This window comes from Pelodiscus sinensis, chromosome 17 (assembly GCF_049634645.1).
Source record: "Pelodiscus sinensis isolate JC-2024 chromosome 17, ASM4963464v1, whole genome shotgun sequence".
NCBI lineage: Eukaryota > Metazoa > Chordata > Testudines > Trionychidae > Pelodiscus > Pelodiscus sinensis.
In genome coordinates this window covers 31,939,641-31,961,897 of record NC_134727.1, presented here as the reverse complement: position 1 = coordinate 31,961,897, position 22,257 = coordinate 31,939,641, and the positions used below count along the sequence as shown (strand labels likewise).

Below are 22,257 nucleotides of genomic sequence, written 5' to 3'. Positions count from 1 at the left end.
GGGCGGAGGGGAAGGGGGAAAGGGAGTAAGTCATGTGTTAATTTGTTCTGGGGCTTCTACTCCTTGAGTTTTAGTGTGTGTGTGTGTGTGTGTGTGTGTGTGTGTTACCCCCCCAAAAAAGTATGTGTGTGTGTTTTGTTTCTATTGGTGATGCACATCCACACACTACTTCAATACTGGTATGGTACATAAGAAATTTCAACCTGCCCAAAAGAAAATGCAACCCGCCCAAGGATAGAAAATTTTAGAGCGAACACTATTTGCGACTCTCTGACGTTGTCAGATTACCAGCCTCTGATGCTACTTAAATACCACCCATCACCCTGCAATTTATGGTTCGATTAGAATATCTCTATCCATTATGCTGTCACTTTAGACCCTTTCCTGAACCTGGGTCAGTATCTGGGGGTGTGTGTGGATACCAAGGTCTTTTTTAACAAGCTGATGATACCATCCTTTTGGAATGTGCTATCAGCTTATGACCAGTACCAATTACTGTTCTATGCTAGGGATATAAGTGAGTAGTCAAGTATTAGACTATCCGATAAGCCTAGACTTCTCAACTGCTCACATTCTCCCCCCCTTGCTGCCTCAGGAGGTTTCCCCCAGCACCATCTCTGTGGTGCTACTAGCCCTCACCCCACACTGCTACCTCTACTAGAGGGGAAGGCAGGAGAGGCTGTCGCAAAGCAGCCTCTGCTCGCAGCGGGCCCAGGCTCACTGCAAGCAGTGGCTGCTCTACTTCCTGAGCAGCAGCATCTGTCCGCGGGGGCTCCCAGTGGGGAGCTGGGACCCCCGCAAACAGGGGAGGCTGGACCCTGTGTGAGCTGGGACTGAACAAGCCCAACTCAGTCCTGGCATGCACAAAGTTCAGGAGCCACCTCTTACTACATTTAAAATGCAGAGCCACTGCGAGGGTAGCTCCCAGACCCAACATGAACTGGGACTGAATCAAGCTTGCTCAGTCCTGGCTCGCACTGGGTCCAGGAGCTATCCCTGCTGTGGCTCTGTAGTTTAAAGTAGCAGGAGCTGGGCTGCCTGCGTGCCAGGCTCCGACTACATGTAAACAGCAGAGCCTCAGTGGGGGTGGCTCCTGGAGCTGGTGCAAACCAGGATTGAGTGCCTTTCCTTATTTACTAATAGTTTAGTCCAGTGGTCCCCAACCTTTTGGGGCTGCCGGGCATGTTGGGCTGGGGCTGGGCACATGCCGCACGCAGGAGGGGGGCGGGCCTCACATGCGCCACGCCCCATGCTGAGGGCTCAGGACACAAGAATGGCTTGGGCCGGCCCTGGTCACTTGGCAGGCGCACGTAAATGCCCCAGCAGGCGCCATGGCACCCGCAGGCACCGCGTTGGGGACCACTGGTTTAGTCGATACAAATTGTATTGACTACACAATTAGCCAATTACCTGCCTCTTAACATTCCTTTTCTATAGCTGGGCCTATTACCAATTAGCTAAACCCAGGGTTGTGAGTTCAATCCTTGAGGAGGTCATTTAGGGATTTGGGGCAAAAATTTGTCAGGGATGGTACTTGGTCCTGCTGTGAAGGCAGGGGACTGGACTCGATGACCTTTCAAGGTCCCTTCCAGTTCTAGGAGATAGGCAATCTCCATTAATTTTACATTTTTAGTGTTTTGCACACACAGCCCTGTTATTTGTCCATCTGAATCATGCAAGCCTATCTTTCAGACTGCTGATTCCACTTTGTAACTGGGCATTAAGGCATGTGCGCTTCCTGATATGCCTGTTACAGCTCTTGGAAGCTGTAGCTTCAGGAAACAGGTTTAGGACAAGGAACAGTGTGACCTGTTGGGAGTCAGTTAAAAGGATTCCTGCTTCTTAGGTGGGGCAACAGACAGGAGAGCCACAGGGGTCAAGGTGTTGTGCTTAAAAGTAAAGAAGCACCTGGGATCTTTTTCAGGGGGATAAGGCAACATGCCACATTTCTTGAACATACATAGATCAATCAATACTTTATCATATGCATATGATACATTATACTTATGCTCTCTCTCTCTCACACACACACGCACACACACACACACACACACACATGCACACTCCATCTTGTTGTTACCAATAGTTGCTTCCCCTAACTGCACTGGCCAGGTGAGTTAGGTGGGGGAGGGGTGGAGCTGGGCTTCTGCCAATCCGGATCAATGCTCTGATTTTGACAAGACGAAAATCCGGGGTCCCTCTGCAAGATGCCTCATATTTATCCCTCTCATGCAGCCAGTTAGTCATCACCTTGCCTTTTTTTAATGTTTCAAAGATGTTTTTCAAGGGCAGGCACTTGCTGCTGGACTCCCAAGACCGTCTGTATGTCCAGTCTTCTTTTCAATGAGCTCCCTTCATAGGTATTGTCTTGGATCTGGCTCCCAGCCCCTCTCCACCTTTGCAACTGCTGCTGGAGGTGCTCACCTTTCATTCTCCATTCATACCTCATTCATTTCAACAGGGCAATCAAGGAAAGGGGAGAGATCTATTCTACTCCTAGCAAAAGAATATTTTCTTTTACCTTAACTATTCCTAAGACCTATAACATAAAGAGTCAAGATATATGTGTCATGATCATGAGAGATGGCCAGCAGCCTGGGGACTAAGGGGTTAACTTTACCTAACTCAGGTAGAGTTGGCCAATAGAAATGTAGATAGAAATTTCAAACTGGGACATAGGAATTTTTGTTTTTTCCCTCTTCCTTTTCGCTAGGCAGTTTCTCTCCAGCTATTGAAGAGGACAGGATGTCTCCCTCTAAGAAAATACTCTTCACAGTCTGTAAGTACGATAAAGTTTAGATAAATCTATTAGGTTTTATTGTTTTATGGTTTGGGAAATGGGATCTAGTGTCTGTGTATTTAAAAATGGGTTTTGCTTTCCTTTGTAACTAAGTTCCTGGACCATGGTAAATTTCTCTTTCATGAGTATATTATATTTTTTTTGTTACTGCTCCATCTAGTCATTATGCTTGCAACAGGAAAATTGTGGTGATAATAAAAGTTCTTTCTCTTTTCTTTTTATTAACCTGGTATTGGTTAATTTTTGTGTCCTGGTTTGTACTTTAGGGGTGAGATTTCCCTGGTTGCTTTATTAATATTTGGGTGGTGACAGCAGCGTTTTATTCCCAAAATCTAGGTGGTTAAGATTTTGGGGGGAAGTTTTATACCAAAGGTTTTGGGGTACTTTTGCTAGCCCCCACTTCTGCAGTTATCGTGCCAGAGTGGGGAAGGAGCCATGACAATATACATACATATACATATACCTCTCTCTCTCTCTCTCTTTATATATATATAAAAGGATTTACAAAGTTTCTCATAATACAAAGCTATATGAGAATGATACATGGTTATTTGGAAATGTTACAGAGATTTATCCACAAAGGGAGCCCTTAAAGCAGGGGTGGGGAACCTCAGGCCAAGGGGCTGGACGTGGCCATTGCCTGGATCAGGGCTCTCCCGCAAGATTGGGTAAGTCTCGCTGATGCTTCAGCTCCCCACCCCCAGCCTCCCCCACAGGGCTGGAGCACACAAAATCTACTATGCTGGGCCCTCCTAGGCCCTGGTGTGTGAGGGGAATGTGGGGAGTGCTTTTCTCCTTCTCAGTCAGGGGTCACATCAGTGAGGGTTAGGAGTTGATTTTTTGTTGTTTTGTTTGTTTTTTTGCATCTCACTTGTGTGTGGCCCCTGACAGATTTTTCTGTGGGTCAGTGGTCCCTGGCCCAAAAAAGTTTTCCCACCCCTGCCTTAAAGGTCTCTTAGCAAGTGTTTATATTATTTTAGGGTCCCCTGCATCTTCAGTTAATAAATCAGCCCAGAGGAAAGGGAAGTGAAAATGAACTTGAGTATTTGAGCTTTATTTGAACAGCTCTGGCTAATGAATTTGCCCACTGGTTTGCATGCCTCATCTTGAGAGTCTCTATCTCCTCCTGCCTGAAATGTGCTTTTACTCTTTAAGCTTCTCCTCATCTTTTCCTTTATAGCCTCCTATCAGGGAAAACCAATATTCTGGCTTCCTACTAATTCCTGGAGACCATAATTAGACTCTTGTATCAAGGTGCCAGGCCCTTTTAGAGTCAGGGACCTGGGGACAGCCAGCCATGTTTACTAATCAAATGCATCTGAGAAGGGGCACAGGTGATTCTCTATAAAACGGGTGGGAAAGATTTTTTGGGTTGGAGGCTGCTGACCCATAGAAGAATCATTCCGGGGTCGCATGCAAATGAGAAACAAAAAGACACTCCCCACATTCCTCTCTCACACCAGAACCTGGGGGCAAAGAGGGCATGCTAATAGATTCTGTGTGCTCCAGCCCGACGGTGGGGTAGTGGGAGGGCTGGAGCACTAGCACGCGCTTTCCAGTGCTGGGTGGGAGGAGCCCAGATCTCCGGATGCAGGGAAGCCAGGGGCCGCATTCGGCCCCCGGGCCGTAGGTTCCCCACCCCTGCTAAAAAGCTGAGCTTCAGGAAGAGACAAGAAGGCATGGATGTGAAGAACACAGAGAGATGCCTCAGGAAGGGGCAGTCCCCTGAAGTAATCCCTGAGTAAGGAAGAATGCAGGGGGAATGCCCTGTGAGTTATGGCTGGATAGAGCACCTCAGAGGCAAGTGTTTGTTTTCTGTGTGCGTGTTTTTTACAATAAATGCAGCCTAGAGGCAAGAATTGAGGACTGGTATTTCCTCAGCTTGATGAAAAAGGTTGCCATCTTGTAGTCATCTTAATTATTCTTCATCTTCAGCTGTAAATTATTAAGGGCCTTTGACACTCTATTTTCATTATAAAGGGCAGGCAGATGTATAACTTGGGAGGTGCTATAGTCTGAAATGCATTTGCCCAGGTTGACTGGAAAACTGGGATTCAGTTGGACAATATATATTAGGAGTCCTTAATCCATAGGAGCCTGGCCATCACATAATTGTATTAACTTTGTAATACTCACAAAACTTAAAACATAGAATGCAATATGTAGAACTCAGTAACCCATTGTCAGGTAAGTGAAAGGAGGGCTAGTTGTATCCTTGTTTACAGGATAGTATTACTGCTCCCTGTTACCCTCTGGGCCTCTATTGAACTTGATCTACTATTAGGTTGCCAGGAAAATTGAACTCTTTAGAGTTGATAGCTAATAAGCTTCAAAACAACTGGCCAAGCCACATGTATGCTACTACAAGACACACCTACTGGAAATGCAGTATACAATTTTAACTGTGAGAATAACCATTTTTAAATAATTTACCAAGAGTCATGGTGGATTCCCTGTCACTGACAATTTTTAAATTGAGATTGGATGTTTCCCTAAGAGATCTGCTCTAAGGGTTATTTTGGGAAAGGTCTATGGCCTGTGTTATACAGGTCAGACTAGATGACAACAACAATGGACCCCAACGATCATAAGGGAAATGTGACATTGGTACATTAACTGAAAGAGTGACTAGAAGATTTTTTTTTGTGACCTAAGTTTATTTATTTAAAGTTATTTAAAGCAGCTATTTGGCAATACAGGCAGTCCCCGGGTTACGTACAAGATAGGGACTGTAGGTTTGTTCTTAAGTTGAATCTGTATGTAAGTCGGAACTGGCGTCCAGATTCAGCCGCTGCTGAAACTGACCACTAGTTCTGACTTACATACAGATTCAACTTAAGAACCCCAAGCGTCCCCAAGTCAGCTGCTGCTGAAACTGATCAGCGGCTGATTCCAGGAAGCCCGGGGCAGAGCAACTCTGCCTCCGGCTTCCTGTAGTCAGCGCTGGTCATTTTCAGCAGCGGCTGAATCAGGATGCCTGGGGCAGAGCAGCTGGGGTGCTGCCGGGTGGGTCCAATAGTGTCCAGAGCGGCGCTGCAGGACCAACCGGCAGCGCCCCAGCTGCTCTGCCCCAGGATCCACAACAAAAGCCTGGTCTGCTGGGGGGGGGGGGCACACTAGCTGTGCCCCCCCCCCCAGCAGACCAGGGACACGGGGAGCAAAGCTGCAGCGGCAGCGGGGTGCCGCGCCTCTAAGGCTTTGCTCTGGCAAAGCCTCAGAGGCGCGGGACCCCGCCACCACTGCGGCTTTGCTCCCGGTGTCCCTGGTCTGCTGGAGATGGTCCCCAGCAGACCAGGGGCACCGGGAGCAGCTTTTCTCACCCCGGAGGTCGAGGTGGCGGGACTGCTGCCTGCGAGCTCCGGGGCGAGAAAGCCCTGTTCATAAGTGCAGATCCGACATAAGTCGGATCCGCGTAAGTCGGGGACTGCCTGTAAATTACTATAATGCTGGCACCTAGAAAATGGCAGGGGCTGTCTTGTATGAATGACTTAGTTGCTTGCAACCCATGGCCACTTGTAAAGGTGGTATTTTGCAGCAGCTAACTACAAGCCTGTCTATCCAGACCCTAACTACTGTTAATGTGGATGTTTAGAAAAAAAGGCCTCCATACTAGCACCCTATCTGAGTCACTTGACTTAATTATGTAACTGATTTATTTTAACAAATACATTTTTAAAAATCATGTCCCCTAATTGTATTGGCCTTTCACCTGGCAGCTAGGAAGAGAAAAAGAATTTACAGTATTTAAAAATGTGAAAAAGTGACTTTTTCCCCCAAGCCACAAAAACAGCCGGTGGAATTTAGGAACATATTTAGTGTCTGACACAATTTGTTTAGGAAACTGACTAGGTAAGATGACTGTCCACTAATGTTTGAGAAATATGAATTTGAACAGCTATATTCTGTCATAGCTTCTGTCAAATACAACTATGTTGTCATTCTATTAATTTGAATGTACTCTCTCTTTTATGAAGACCATGTTTACATGAACTTATCACAGAAGAAAACTGGTAACAAGATGTAGACATGAAATACTTGTATTGAAAGTATCTGATGTGTCATTCAGCAGTGAAGTAGTTAAATGTTGTCATTTGAGTTTAGATGGTGAACTCCTGGCCCCTATGAATTCAATGGCAAAACTCCATTGACTTCACTGGAGCCAGGATTTCACCCATATTTACAAGTAAACTTTCTAGTTAATACTACCTGTAGATCAGTAGGAGAAATTCATACTTCTCTTCATGCCAGGGTTTTTCAGTGTTCCTGGCTACATCTTTGTTTTGACTTGGTTGGCCAATACACTAGTAACTCCTGAAAATTTAGCTATCCCATCTATATTTGACAGCATGATGAAGATGCCAGAAGCTGTTGATACCTTGCCTAAACCAACATTCCCACCACTGCTGCCCCATTAGAGTATAAATGTGATTATAAATTCATGCAAGACAGAGGGTTAATAAAAGCTAAATAACTTATATGATCTAACTCCAAAAGAGAGGGGAAGTGTCTAGCAAAGAAAAAATCCAAAGAAAGTCAAATTATTTGTTAAAATACCTGTATTTTATCCCTGTCCCCCCTAGTCTATGGCAATGTCTACAATAGAAAGCTTGATCAGTAGCATTTATGCCTGCATACAGCAGTAGAGACTGCAGTGTTACTACATCATGGACACACTTGGCTGTCTTTGGTGGTGACTCACACCTTCACTGTGAGAAGTGGTATTACTAAAATATGCTGTGCATCATGATTACGCATCCCTGGGTAGAAAACTTCAATTACTATTGCCTTTCAAAGGGAAAATATTCCCTTCTGTGCCAAATTGCAGATGAATTACTAAGAAAGATGTTTTTTGCTCAGGGACTGTTTTTTAGTTGCTGAGAAATTGCTGGGCAAAGTGCAGCAGGATAAGGATTTAGAGGATAAAGAAGCTACTTGAACTATGGACTTATTTTTTATGTTACCATCTTATGTCTCTGTCTTATTTTAACATAATCAGCCAATTTAAGTTCTGACAGTGCTTGCGTATACATATGCTGTTTACCTAAATTTAGCAATGCTGTCAGGAAGCTGAGGGAGGAGGCAATTCTATAAAGATGTGTTGCCTCATTAACCCTTATTCCCATTTATTTTAGCTCCATTAATTATTATGGATCACTTAAGGTAGGAGTAGCCAATCTTTGCTTGTATTGCATGATGAACAGCTATCATGGTACAAGGGACTTTGATTTGTAACTCAGCTACATGGTGCTCCAGATGCTCATGCAGGCCTGATCCACATTTAAAACTTTGAGTTGACATAGGTACAGAACTCAGGATTGTAAAAATCCACATTCAGAGTGTTGTAGAAGTTCTGGACTAATTCCTGGCTATAGATGTAGTAGGTAGATAGAAGAATGCCTCCCTCACCCAGCTAGAGGTGGAATTCCTACACAATAGGAAAACTCCTTCTGTCACTATAATCAGTATCTACGCTATAGGATTATAGCCATGGTTATGCTGCTGTAGTGCATGTATATCTGAAGCATGTGATCAGCTCCTCACACTTCCTGCTAGTTTTTGGAACCCTTACTGACAAGAAGCCAGTCTTTCTAGTTTAAGGACTCTGTTTCTAATGAAGCAATTGCCTGGACTACAGTATAGGATTTGTGCACTATACACTGGTGACAAAGTGGGAGAAAGGATCCTATGTAGGTGAAAATAAGAGGGGAAACAAGGGACTGGAAAGAGTAAAAATACAAAGGGATGTCTGAGGTAACAAGGGGTGTAGTGGAGCACAAATGGGAACTATGCAATGGAGCATTAGGGAGTACTACAAGGGTTAGAGACTAGAGTGAATAGGAATCAGGTGAAATAATCAAAGAAGAGTTTAAATTAATATGGGAATCTGGAAGTCTTGGGTCTCAGGCACTTGAGCATTTTGGTGAAATTTTATTTATTTTCTCTCCTTTTTCACCTTCAAAGAAAGATAATAGCAGAACAACAATCTGTGATTTACAAGCAGAATCTAGGTCACCCTGCTCCATAACATCTAGCTTATTTGAAAACTTGTCCCGTGGACAAAAATTAACAATTACATCCAGAGCATCAGCATTCCAGCTGGCAATGTCTAATCAATATAAATGTAAAAATAATTTTGTGTTAGGGATGTAAAATCCCATTTAATTAGTTAGCAAGTTAATGTTAAGTTTAACCGGTTAACTGATTAAATGGGGGCAGGCAGAAGTGCCATTTCAGTCCACTGGTCTGGAATGGTGTTCTCCACCCGCGGCAGCCCTTGCCTGTGACAAGACTGGGCCTGCCATAGATAGGGGCTGTTGTGGCCAGCCAGTTGAAGCAGCCCCTGCTTGCGGTGGACCCTGTGGGGCTGGAGTAAATCCCTGTCCGTGGCAGGCAGGGGCTGCTCCAGTCCCTCCTGGTTAACTGGAACTGGTATGCCTGACCCATTAGCAAAATAGAAAGTGCCAATTGCTTGAGTTATTGAGAACTAACTAAGCCAATTAAGGGATAATAGTGATTCGAGGGGAAGAGTATGAAATAGATTGGAAAATTGGATAGGAAAACACTGGCAGGAAGAACAAAAAGAGAGTGGGGGACTGAGAGCTGTATGAAAGGAAAAGAAGGGCTCTGTGTAAGCCCCAACACTTCTCTGTCTCACCAACAGAAGTTGGCCCAATAAATTATTACCTCTCCCATACACTCTCTCTAGTATCCTGGGACTGATACGTCTATAACACCACTGCATACATGAAAGGGAAGTAAAAATGAACCTAAAGGGGTAAGGAGAGCTGCAAAAGGGATAAACAAGAGAATATAGTAAAACAGGGAATAGAGAAGGGCTATGAAAAGAAAAATGGTTTTAAAATGTAAAAGGCAAGGTGGGTGATAGAATATCTTTTACTGCTCTTTGTGGTTTATGCAACATTTACAAGCTCCTCTTATTTGATTAGTGGGAATCTCTTGGAGAAGCTACGATCCCTTGGTGGCCCACTTAATCTTGGACATACTTTGCTAGGCAATGGGACAACTTCCTAACCTCATAGTTAATTCCCAGGCACTATTCGGCTACGTCTATATTGGCAAGATTTTGAGCAAATATTTTTAACACAAGAGTTTTTGCGTTAAAGTATTTGCGCAAGAGAACGTCTACACTGGCATGTGCTTTTGCGCAAGAGATGTGCTTTTGCACAAAAGCATCCGTGCCAGTGTAGACGCTCTCTTGCACAAGAAAGGTCCGATGGCCATTTTAGCCATCAGGCTTTCTTGCGCAAGAAATTAACATTGCCTGTCTACACTGGCCTCTTGCGCAAGAACAGTTGCGCAAGAGGGCTTATCCCTGAGCGTGAGCGTCAGAGTATTTGCGCAAGAAGCACTGATTTTATACATTAGAACGTTGGTGTTCTTGCGCAAGTACTCGCGGCCAGTGTAGACAGGTGGCAAGATTTTGCGCAAAATCTTGCCAATGTAGACACAGCCCTCTTGTTCTGGTTAGGGATGTTAGATAGCAGGTATTTGAGTAGTCGTGTAACCACATGAAATCTTTGTGCTTACACAATTATTCAACAGTACCTGGGGGCAGGGCTGGCAACCAGTGCGCTCCTGGCTCCACACCCGGGGAGCGCCCATTCACCCCATTCTGCTGCCTCTGTATCAGTTTAAAAACCAGCTCCCCTCACGGACTGGCTGCCTGGCACCCCACGCTGCTGCCTCTGATACAGAAGCAGCAGAGTGGGGTGGCAGTAACCCCTGTCCGTGAGGGTCCCATGTTCTCCATGGACAGAGGCTACTCCAGGAGATGCAGAGCAGCCTGTCCTCAGGGAGCTCAGACCCTCTCCCGCAGTTGGGGGTTGCTACCTCGAAGATGCGAAGCAGCCACTGTCTGTGGGTACCCTGGACCCCTTGTGGACAGGGGCTGCTACCATGAAGCAGCTTCCCCTCACCCTCGCTGCTGCCTCTGCTAGAGGCAGCAGACTGTGGAGCCAGTGTTGGGGGAACCATCTTTTAAGCTGGTTCCCTTCAGCACCAGCTCCTGCTTTCCCTCTCTTGTTGCCTCTGATACAGAGGCAGCAAGTGGGGGGATGTAAGTAGTCAACAAGATTAACTGATAAGCCTAGGCTTATTGGTTAATTATCTAGTTGACTACTCATTGACATTCCTAGTTCGGGTTTGTGGTGCTTGAAAGCTTGTCTGTTCCACCACCAGAAGTTGGTCCATTAAAAAACAAGGGCTATGTCTAGACTGCAAGCCTCTTTCGAAAGAGGCTCTTTCGAAAGAGAGCGTCTAGACTGCACGTTGAACTTTCGAAAAAGCGGCTTGCTTTTTCGAAAGAAAGCATCCAGTGAGTCTGGATGCTCTCTTTCGAAGAAGCCCTATTTACATTGAAGAACGCCTTCTTTCGAAAGAGGAACTTTCGAAAGAAGGCGTTCTTCCTCGTGAAATGAGGCTTACCGCAATCGAAAGAAAAGCCGCATTCTTTCGATTTAATTTCGAAAGAACGCAGCTGCAGTCTAGACGCAGGTGAGGTTTTTTCAAAAAAAGGCTACTTTTTTCGAAAAAACCCCTGAGTCTGGACACAGCCAAGGAGAAAGGTAAGGAAATATCTTTCTTATAGGCTGGACCCATTACTCCTACCCCAAGACAAGCAATGTGAAAATAATGAGTTGTAGGAAAGTACAAATCCATAACTCAACCCAGATGGGAAGGAAGGAGCACAATAAAATAAATGCCTAGGTGCTATGATAGGAAATTAAACGTGAGAATAGGCGGACGCCTCACAGCCTGGCAAGGCCCCGTCCCAGGTGTCAGTGGACCACCAAAGGATCCTAGGCAGATTCCCACTAATCAAAGGAAGGGGGCCTATAAATGTCACCTTGACCCCCACAGAGCATGTTTTCCCTTTGCTCTTGGCTCCTCAGTACATAGGTGCTGAACTGGGGTTGCTTCTGCACCCCCAGGCTTATAATGGAAGCCACTTTAGACAAGGCTAAAGCGTATTCCAGCACCCGCTGCTTTTCCCAGTGCGCTGCGCGGGAGCCAAACACCAGCAGCAGCAGAGGTGTGACTGAGCCCATCCCTCTGCCCCCGAGCCAGCTGGAACCCGCTCCCTCCCTGGCCTCCATCATCTCCCAGGGCAGGCCGGGGGGGGGGGGGGGGGCAGAGCAATGGGACAGATGGATGGGGAGTGGGGAGCACGGTGTGAGCAGCCATGAATTGCCCCGCAGAGAGCCAGCTCCGAGTCGCTGCTCAGCACAGGGGCCGCAAGGGACGAGCTCCAGGGGGCGCGGGGAGCAAGGCCCTGCGGTGCTCGCAGCAGGCACGAGAGAACGGCCCTGGGGGGGGGGGGTGTCCCCTCAGGTTTATCCGCTTCAACATGGCTGGTTGCCTCAGCCGCCCCTCCGGCCCAGTGCAGGTGGGGGAGCTTTGCTGGGCAGGAGTCTGGCCAGGCCCCTGAGGCGGCTGCTCTCACTGCGGGGCAAGTGCTTGGGGCGGGGGCATGACTGAGGGGAGCCCGTCTCTCGGGCGAGGTGCTGGGAGCTTCAAGCCCGTGCTGGGGGGGGGGGGCGGCCTCTCTCTCATTTCATTGGGGAGAGGGACTTGTAACTGAAACTGCTGCCTAACGGTCAGCTTTTCAAACGCTCCCGCGCGGCCTGCCATAAAAGCTAGGCGACGCCCTTCCCCCACTCGCGGGGGCGGGGCTGTTGGGGGGGAATGGGAAGCGCGCGACTGGGAAGGAGGAGACCTATTGGCTCACGTCCTCGGGGTTGACGCATTATCGCAGCTTCAAGTCGGTCCCTCCCTCCCTCCTCTTCTCTCGGCGCGAGTTGAGGCTGCAGAATCCTATTAGTCGATTCTTGATTAGGCCCCGCCTCTCCACCCTCTGCTTTACAGGAAGTCGATTGGCTCGCTGGGACGTCAGTTATTATCTCACTCCCACCCTCTCTTTTCCTCTTGCCTACGCGCGGCGGAGGTCGCGTCATCCGATTAGTCCTGGAGACGTCAATCACGCACGAAGCCCCTCCTTCTAGTGAGTGACACGTTCACGTCCGCTGCTGCGCCTTTCTATTGGCCCAGTGTGCGCTGAGGGCGGGTGCTACGGCGGCACGGCGGGCGGGGCTCCCAGCGTCCCCTTTGTGTGAGCACCAGTTGCCGGCCGAGCGCCTGAGGAGTAGCAGCCGCCATTTTGTGCGTGTCGGTGTGCTCCCCCACCCCCAGGCCGCTTTTCTGTGGAACCAGCGGCGGTCGGGTCGCTGGCGAGGCGAGCCCAGGCGAGGCCAAGGAGGAGCCGCGGCAGCTGCTGCTGTCTTGAAGTTGCGGCGCTCGTTGTACGTGGAGAGGCCCGCGCTGCCCCCCAGCAGGAGGAGGAGTCTCGGCGCCAGGCCCAGGCGCAGCCCCGGCGGCGGCGGCAGCATGGAGAATTCGCAGCTGTGCAAGCTGTTCATTGGCGGCCTCAACGTGCAGACCACGGAGGCCGGGCTGCGGGAGCACTTCGAGGCCTACGGCACCCTCACCGACTGCGTGGTGGTGCTCAACCCGCAGACCAAGCGCTCCCGATGCTTCGGTTTCGTCACCTACTCAGCCGTGGAGGAGGCCGACGCCGCCATGGCCGCCTCCCCCCACGCCGTGGACGGCAACGCGGTCGAGCTGAAGCGGGCCGTGTCCCGGGAGGACTCGGCCCGGCCGGGGGCCCACGCTAAGGTGAAGAAGCTCTTCGTGGGCGGCCTCAAGGGGGACGTGGGCGAGGGGGACCTGGTGCAGCACTTCAGCCAGTTCGGCCCCGTGGAGAAGGCCGAGATCATCGCCGACAAGCAGAGCGGCAAGAAGCGCGGCTTCGGCTTCGTCTATTTCCAGAACCACGACGCCGCCGACAAGGCCGCGGTGGTCAAGTTCCATCCGATCCAGGGCCACCGCGTGGAGGTCAAGAAGGCCGTGCCCAAAGAGGACATCCAGTCGGGAGGCGGAGGCGGCGGCTCCTCGAGGCCTTCTCGGGGCGGCAGGGGAGGAGGACGAGGACGGGGTGGCGGTGGATCCGGCAACCGGGACCACAACGGGCTCTCCAAAGGAGGCGGCGGCTATAATAGCTACGGAGGCTATGGTGGAGGCGGCGGCTACGGGTCTTACGGCAGCGGCTCCTACGGAGGAGGTGGTGGAGGCGGAGATTATGGCAACGGGTACGGCGGGTTCGGCAGCTACAGCCAGCATCAGTCCTCTTACGGCCCCATGAAGAGCGGCGGCGGCGGAGGAGGAGGGGGCGGCAGCTGGGGAGGGCGCAGTAACAGTGGACCGTACAGAGGAGGCTATGGTGGGGGAGGGTATGGCGGCAGCTCCTTCTAACTGGGAGCGCCCATACCCATCGGGGGTGGCATGGAGAGCCCTCCCTTTGTTACGGGGCACCTTCTAATGGTTTCTCCGCTCACTCGCCTAAGGGCAGTTCTTAGTAAATGCCTCCCTTGCTGTGGGAGCAGCTCCTAAATGCCCTCTGGGGGTGCTCTGCCTGTGCCACTTCTTTCTCTCTGAAGATGGACTGGGCCCCACACACACATACTTTGTGTTACAGTCATTGATGGACTCTATTTTTTTATTATTACTTGGACCTTGGTCGTTTTTATACTAGCAATGAAAATGTCTTGTTTTAATTTTGTTTTTGGGGTGGGGGGTGGGAAATGTCTTGCTGATTCTGAAGTAAAAACGGGGGAGGAAGATGGGGGGGAATTTACTTTGTTGTAAGGACTCGATACCTGGCTACTACATTTTTTTTCCCCTACAAAATCTGCTTGGATCCCATGACTGAAATTAACATTTCTGTAAAGGAGGAAAAAAATCGTTTTTACGTTTTTTATTTTTTAAATAAATCATTGTGTTCATTGACCTTTACATGTCTAACTTTTTTCCTAGGATCCATTCCGTACGGTTTAAGGCTTTTCTGGGTTTGAAACAAGTATTGTTCCTCTGCTTTTAATTCTCTATGTATTTAGAGACTTTATTGCCAGTAAAGGTCCTAATTTACTATTTTTGCTGTCCCATTAGTGGATTTATTGGTTTTCAAACACTTTATGGACAAATTTTTGAAGTACTAATTGGTGGATGTGGTATGTTTTTTAAATATTCATTCTCACTTTTGCAGTTTGTGTGCATCCACCATCTTGTACTAGGCAGTTTGATTGACGTGCTGACATGGTTGGTCAATTTTTTCTATAGGACTTTTCCATCAACGTATGTACTGTGTAGTTCTAAAGAAATAGTTTGTGTTAAGCATGTGCTTCATTCATATAAAATGTTCAAAATTTCCAATTGCTTAGTTTCAGATCCTCTTATTGGCTTGTCTGTAAATGATTCGCTACAGGAAAGGGTCAACATTTATTCCTTCAATTAAATGCCTACTTGTTTTCATAGTACCAGGTTAAAACAGACTCTTCACTTGATCTGAACTATTGTCCTTCGTTAAAGTTCCCGAGTATCCTTTGCAGCACCATCTACTGGCAGAATGGCAGAACTGCTGCTGTAGGCTTCGTTACAACAGAGGCAAAATTGTTTGCTAACAACTCTACTAGATTTTTTTGAAAGGTGTCATATGCCATTAAATGATTGGCGTAGACTGAAATAAAAATCAAATCTGCATGTGACTAAAGATGGGCTCCCTGCATACTGACTGAAACAAAATGGATTTGAAATATCTGCTTCAGTACATTTCTAAAACTTACAACTGCCCATCCTTCAAAAGAAGTGGTAATCTAAACTGTTTGGGCAAAGTGCTATGATGAATGAGCCAGCTAAGTGTACCGGTAACATAGGTGCCAGTTGTAAAGCAAAATATCTGTGTAGTCTGCTTGATTAACAAATGTATATTTGTAGCCCTTTCACGCAATAGAATTAAAGTTTGTTGTTTATTTGGAAAAAAAAAAGCATAATGTTATAGGGGAAATCTGCCTTCCTGGATAGAAATATAGAATAGCATCGTTTATGGGTTTATGGATATCACAAATAAAGAATTGAATTCCTTACATGCTTGAGTGAGAGTATGTATGACATGGGGTATGGATTAAAAAAAAATTGTAAAGTCACTTTGGTTCCAGGTTTCTAAGCATTTAATGTTTAACCTTTAACCATATTGTTTTCTCACTGCATTCCATGGGTTTGATCCTACTTCCATTATAGCTAATGGCAAAATTACCATTGTCTTAAATGGAAGTAGTATAGCGCACTACAAATCCATGAGCTCCACCCATTTTGATGTGTAACTTTCAAATCATTGTTTTAAAAAAATCAGTGACTCCGTGGACACTGATTTCAGTTGGAGTTATGCTAAATCAAAATAAGATCAGTTGATGAGTTACAATAAGCCTGATTTCAAATGAAATTGGCATTCTATCTTCAATTGGACTAGATTAATTTAAAACTTTTTTTTAAGACAAACTAAATTAAAGGTCTGGAGTGGAACTGAATCCTCAAAATGAGGCCTTTCTTGGCCTTGTGATCAGTAACTAAACTTAGTTTCACAGTGTTTGAACTTTTTAGACTTTTATGCTTTACAAAATAGGTGTTAAGTCATCTAGCTTGCAATTAAAATGCACATTTGACCCCAGAAATTCATAACTGTCCTGAACCAGCCTAAGTAGTTTAGAAAGTGCAGAAGTGAAGTGTAAATTTGGTATCTTGCAATAGCTTGCTAATCATTACATTGAATTAGCTTTGCCAATTGTCCTTTTCAACAAAAACATTTGATTTGGTTTTATTGATCTTTTAACTTAAAAGGCTTCTATTACCTCCTCCTACACTTGAGAAACATGCTGAAGTTAGAGCAAAGGGCTACCCAAAAAATGCAGTTGTCCCAGTGTGGTTCAAAAAAGCATTGAATTCCATTTTGATTTGGGGAGACAGTTTAAATCAGGTTCAATTCTGTCCTTTGCAAAGTTTGCTTTGTTTAAGCATTGCAGGGAAGAACCTTGTTTTGGGAGATGCATTTAAAACTGTTTTTGTACTCTAGAGTGGTCCTCTGATTGTTAGGCAAATGCTTTGCAGAGACAGTTCTGTAACTTTACAATATGCCTACCATATCTTGTGTGTCAAGTGACTTGTACTAAAAAGAAATGGTATATTGAAAAATTACTATTTGATTATAGGCAAGGCGAACCGGCTCAACCCCCCACCCCGGAAAGCACCTATATTATGAGGGAGATATGAAGGAATTATCATCAATTCTTACAACTTTTTATTTCATAACTTTTTGTAAGAATTGTTCTGTGGAGAATCAAATAGTTCCTCTATTGATGGGACTGCTTCTCAGGAGCTTAGGAGAACAAACACTTGCAAAGAACCTATCTTCAGAGGTTCAGGTAAATTGGACTCTTAATAGTATAGCTTTCCAGTGAACCCTATTGGATTGAAAGATTGGTCAAAGCATGTTGTGTATTAGAAGGACCCCATTTTAAATCACACACGTGTGTTAAAATATTTCACCTGCTACTGATACAAGTAACTCATAAGGGTTAATTGGGGAACAAATTTTTACTTTGTTTATTTGATTACACTTCCTCTGTAGTTGGTCTTTGTTTCTCTTATGTGGGTAAAACTACCCAGGGAATTTAAAGGAACAGTAAGATGAGCTAACAGAAGATGTGATGTTAGTTTTAAACAATAGTCTCATTAAGCAAAGTTTAATATGAGTGTTTAATGAAATTCAGAATTTCAGATTTGTTGGTTACAAATAGACAACATTGTATTAGGCTTGCGTGTGAGAAAATGAAACCAATAGTCTGCTTTTCAAACAAATTACCAAAAGTAGAAGGGATATTTTATAATCTAAGCAATTGGGAAGGTATTTCTATAAACTGGGTTGCTTTAACTTGTACCTCAAAGGGATTTTTCATTTGTTGAATATCAACATTTTCTAGTTAATAGCACTTGATCCGTTAGCTTAAACATTTCAGTGATTTATTAGTTCTCACTTAAAACCCAGTGCATAAAACCTATAGTGACAACTTATGCATTTATAACCCCCCCCTGCCAAACAGCTTGCCTATTTAATATATCATCTCTACAAATAAGCCATTTATTTTCTCTTGCATGTAAGGCAGTTTACATCAGATTTTTTTTTTAAATAGCTCACATGGGTGATGCACCTCTCCGATTTATTTTAAAAATTCTGTAGCTCACTGATCTGTATTTGATTCAGACACAAGTACACATTTTTAAAATGGAACCTTGTCTTGCTTCTCCCCCAACTGTTTGGTTTCTTTAATTGGACAAGGCTTGTGTGCATGGTAGGATGTTGAATAAAAGGTTTCAGTGCACACAACAGTCATTGTGAAGCATTTTAGGTTTGTTCTGTTTCTCTAATACTGTCCTAAATAATTTCAGCTGCAGCGTTCTAAGTATCTCAGTGGCCAACTCTGCTTCCAAAAAAAAGTATGTTCTGGGAAGTGTCAAAAGGCCACCAATATGCACTGTGAAACAGTATTAAAATGACTAGCTGAAACAGTTAAGCTAATCCGCCTTCACTGGCACTGAGGCCAAAATGATATTTAATCCTTCTGAAACAGTCCATTCCAAATCGTATTACCTTTACCCTCACCCTTTATTTTGTGTACCACTGTGTGGATGCATGGTGTTTTTATAATCACTAGGTCTTAGTACTTTTTTTTGTGTGTAGCCTTAGATGAGTGCACTGATTGATCATCCCTGTCTTTGCAACTGTCAGTACCATCATGTAATTACATTTCTGTTGGGCTATGACTACACTGGCACATTCTCACGCAGAAACTTTTGTGGAAGAGTTCTCTAAACTTTTCCAGAAGAGCGTCTACACTGGCATGTGCTTTTGTGCAAGAGCATCCATGCCAGTGTAGATGCTCTCCTGTGCAAGAAGCTCTGATGGCCATTTTAACCGTAGGGCTTTCTTGCGCAAGAAATTCATGTTGCCTGTCTACACTGGCCTCCTCTGGAAGAGCTCTTGCACAAGAGGGCTTATTCCTGAGCAGGAGCGTCAGAGTTCTCGTGCAAGAAGCCCTGATTTTATACTTTAAAACGTCAATTTACTTGCACAAGAAAACGCGGCCAGTGTAGACAGGCAGCAAGTTTTTGTGCAAGAACGGCTGCTTTTTCACGAGATCACGCCAGTGTAGACAGAGCTTTGCTGCACACAGGCCTGATATTGGGTGTACTGAAGAGCCTAACTCCTACTGAAGTCTGGAAACTTAAGGAGTTTTTGTTCCTAATACTTAATAGGTTTTCCAAACCCCAATTATCTGCTTACACTTTTCTGGGGTTTTTTAAACCCACTTCAACGACACTAATGCTCTCTTGTGTGCATGGTGGAGACAGTAAACAGTATTTTGGTGGAAAGACATGTTCACAATCGCAGTCTGGTCAAACACGCTTCACTAATGCATACCAGTGCATCCATAAAAGTTTTCTCAAGGTATAGTGTTCATTCTCTGGTTTTGACCAATAGAAGTTTATCACATAATCTATGAATAAATTTCATGTGGCATAATGAACAAAGTAATTCAAGTGAAATTTGTGTTAAAATCCCTGGGTGAACCTACTCTTTGGCTGAAAACTTAAACCAAAGCAGTCAAGTTTCTTTCCTTAGCTTCAACTAGAGTTTAAAACAGGTGTGGGGAACCTTAGGCCTGGAGGCTGGATGTGACCCCTGGCTTGTCTGGATCCGGCCCCTGAGACTCAGGGATTCCCCCCCAGCATTGGGGTGCCTGCACTAGCACTCCAGCCTCCTTGCTGCCCAACTGCGGGACAGAAGCACCCAAAATCTAAGCTGGGCCCCCTAGGCTCTGGTGTACAAGGGGAATATGGGGAGTGTCTTTCTCCTCAGGGCCATGTCAGTGAGTGTGGCTTTTTTCCCCTTCTCACTTGTGTGGCCTGACTGATTTTTCTGTGGGTCATTGGCCCTTGACTGAAAAGAGGTTCCTTACCCCTGGTTTAAAGGGTGACATTGGTTGTTTGACCTTCCTGCATGATTGCTTCTGATAATTGATATATAACTTTTAAATACTCAAGGTCAGTTGCCTGATTGTACGTTTTCTATTTAAAGAGAATAAAAGTAGATTTACATTTTCATGCTTCCTTTAAAATACCATGTTTACATGATGCACCGATGTTGGAGTGAAAAGCCCACCTAGGGTGCGTCTAAGCTGCATCATAGCTCGAAATAAGATATATAATTTGAGCTACGCGAATTGTGTATCTTATTTCAATCTTACTTTGGAATAGCTTATTTTGTAAATCAGTGCCAAATTTTGAAATAACCCGCTTTTCTGAAATGTCCCTTCTCGTGGAAAGAGGCTTACAGGGATGTTGGAATAGCGAGCCTGTTATATTTCAAAATAATGGGCTTGCTGTGAAGATGGACCATCATTTGAGTTCTGCATTTTTATAGCATTTAATAATTACTCTTTGAAACACACCAAATATGTGCTTACCTGTATTTAGTATATGCATATCTACTGCAATTGTGTGTTATGTAAAGGTTGCTTCTAATTGCATGCTGCCCTCTTTTTTTGGTGAGGGTGGATGTTAGCTGAGGAAATGAAAGGCTGTAGTGCAGTGTTTTCTTATGAAAATTTTCTTGTGCTCTTGTATGTTCTAGGCTGGGATATCTAAAGGAGCCAAGGGAATTGGGTACCCATTTCTTGAGATTCCTTGGACAATCTCACTCCTAATTTTTCACCCTTTTTTACTCCAAGAATTCTTTGTAGAATTTTCTTCATTTATAAAAGGACAGGAAAGCTACATTCAGCATTGAACTGATCTCTGCTAGTTGTACAATCTGAACAGCCGTTTAATGTCCCCCTCATCTCTGCTTCCCTCAAAAGTGTCCAAACCATCTCAAAGGAGGGTGGAGAGAGGAGTGTAGTGGGGATACTGCAATAGACTGAATAGCTGTAGTTTGGCCGGATATGACGGCCAGTACTGAATCTTTTTTCCTGGAAGATATAATTACCAGCCTGAATCCTGCGTAGGTACAAAGATGTTTAGACTGCGTGCCTACGGTTAAGATTTTTTTTGGGGTGGGTGAGTTGGATTCCCATAGGTGCTACTACTTGTGCGGATGTCAGTTCTACTAGACACAGCTGTGGCAATATCTCATTTCACTACCCTCATGCATTTGACCTGGTCTTAGCATGGGCTGTTACTATCCACTATTGCTGCCTGTCACAGAGACACATCAGGCTTAGAACACTAGATATATCCTCAGATTGTCAGCCATCCAAGTAACCAAGCCCAAAGCTCCTTAGTTTTGAAAACCTAGATACCAAGCCTGGTTGTGACTAATACCATCTGTTTTGAATCTTCCAGCTGTTACCTCTTGAGTTCTGACACACTTGTTTCTGTGATGCATTTATAGATGGGTAATATTAAAACAAAGGGTAAACAGTATTTACTCAGTATCAAGGTGTTAATAGGTTTACAAACTTGACACATGATACATGTGCAAATTTTGAAAGCAGCATGTTTAAATATCCATTGCTCTCCAATGTTAAATCAGTAGCAATTGTGAAAATGATCAAAGGTCATCGATCAAAGTTCATGGCCACAAAAAGTAAGTCCAGGACAAGTGACTCTGTATAGCAGTAAGAAAAATTGAGATCAGATTTCACAGAGGAGACCACTGTTTATCAAATTGGGGATTCCAGTACCCAAGAGGGTCACGGGTAGGGTGACCATCTGTCCCATTTTTACTGGGATTGCCCCATATTTAAGCTGTCTTCCAGGCCCCCTGCTGGTCCTTGAATTCCCTGGTCAGCATAGCCACAGCAGCATCCTCTTTGTGGCTGGTGGTAAAGCAGGCACCAGCACATGGTGTCTGTAGTCAGGCAGGGTGCCAAGGGAGAAAACAGATACGACAGTAGTGTGCATTGTCCCTCCCTGTGCACACTAAAGAAGGGGAGAAGTCTGCCAAGCTTTCCAGAACATGGGCTTGAAGCCCTGACTTCCAGCACCCTCCCTGGGCTGAAACCCCTTTCTCTGGCACCCCCACTGCTGGCTGAAGCCCCATTCTCAGGTAGTTCCCACCATGGGGCACCGGTGTGCCCCAACATGCAGGTCTCAGCCCTGTTCTTGAGGGGGCCTCTGCCACTGTTCCCAGGCAGCCTCTAATGGACAGCAAGATTAGAACAAGGCAGCCACTTCTAAAGAGCAATAACCATTAATTGTAAGTATATATTGTAATGTACCTATTATTAGTTATAACTTATAATGCATGTTTTTTAATGTGTGCTCAGTCAGCTTAATGTTATTTTGAACGTTTGTATTGCATAATTCTGATTGCTGTTGAACTTGTTTAAATCCGAGCGATTTACCAGATGTCCTGTGCTTGGCATAGGGAAATATGGTTGCCCTTGTCATGGGGGAGTGTTGCAAAGTTATTGTAGTGGGTTGTGGTGTTGCCATTCTTCTTTCTACACTGCCTTCAGAGTTAGGGGATGGTAGAGTGGTGGCTGATGGCC

At 45.4% G+C, this 22,257-nt stretch overlaps 2 protein-coding genes across 4 annotated transcripts in view; both read left to right on the top strand.

The window, feature by feature from the left end:
* The first annotated feature begins 1,082 nt into the window (after positions 1-1,082).
* The window catches only part of KLHL3 (kelch like family member 3), a 114,267-nt gene continuing 93,092 nt past the window's right edge, over positions 1,083-22,257 (top strand). Inside the window, exon 1 of one of the 3 annotated variants that reach the window (XM_075900450.1) lies at positions 1,083-2,779. In XM_075900450.1, coding sequence (XP_075756565.1) covers positions 2,746-2,779 — 34 coding nt within the window. In that variant the 5' untranslated portion in view covers positions 1,083-2,745. The remainder of the gene's footprint in view (positions 2,780-22,257) is intronic. The other 2 variants (XM_075900451.1, XM_075900456.1) reach the window with 2 other exon arrangements.
* HNRNPA0 (heterogeneous nuclear ribonucleoprotein A0) lies at positions 12,935-15,795 on the top strand. Its single transcript, XM_006139675.4, has one exon. The coding sequence runs from the start codon at positions 13,205-13,207 to the stop codon at positions 14,126-14,128; it is 924 nt and encodes a 307-aa protein (XP_006139737.2). The 5' UTR covers positions 12,935-13,204; the 3' UTR covers positions 14,129-15,795.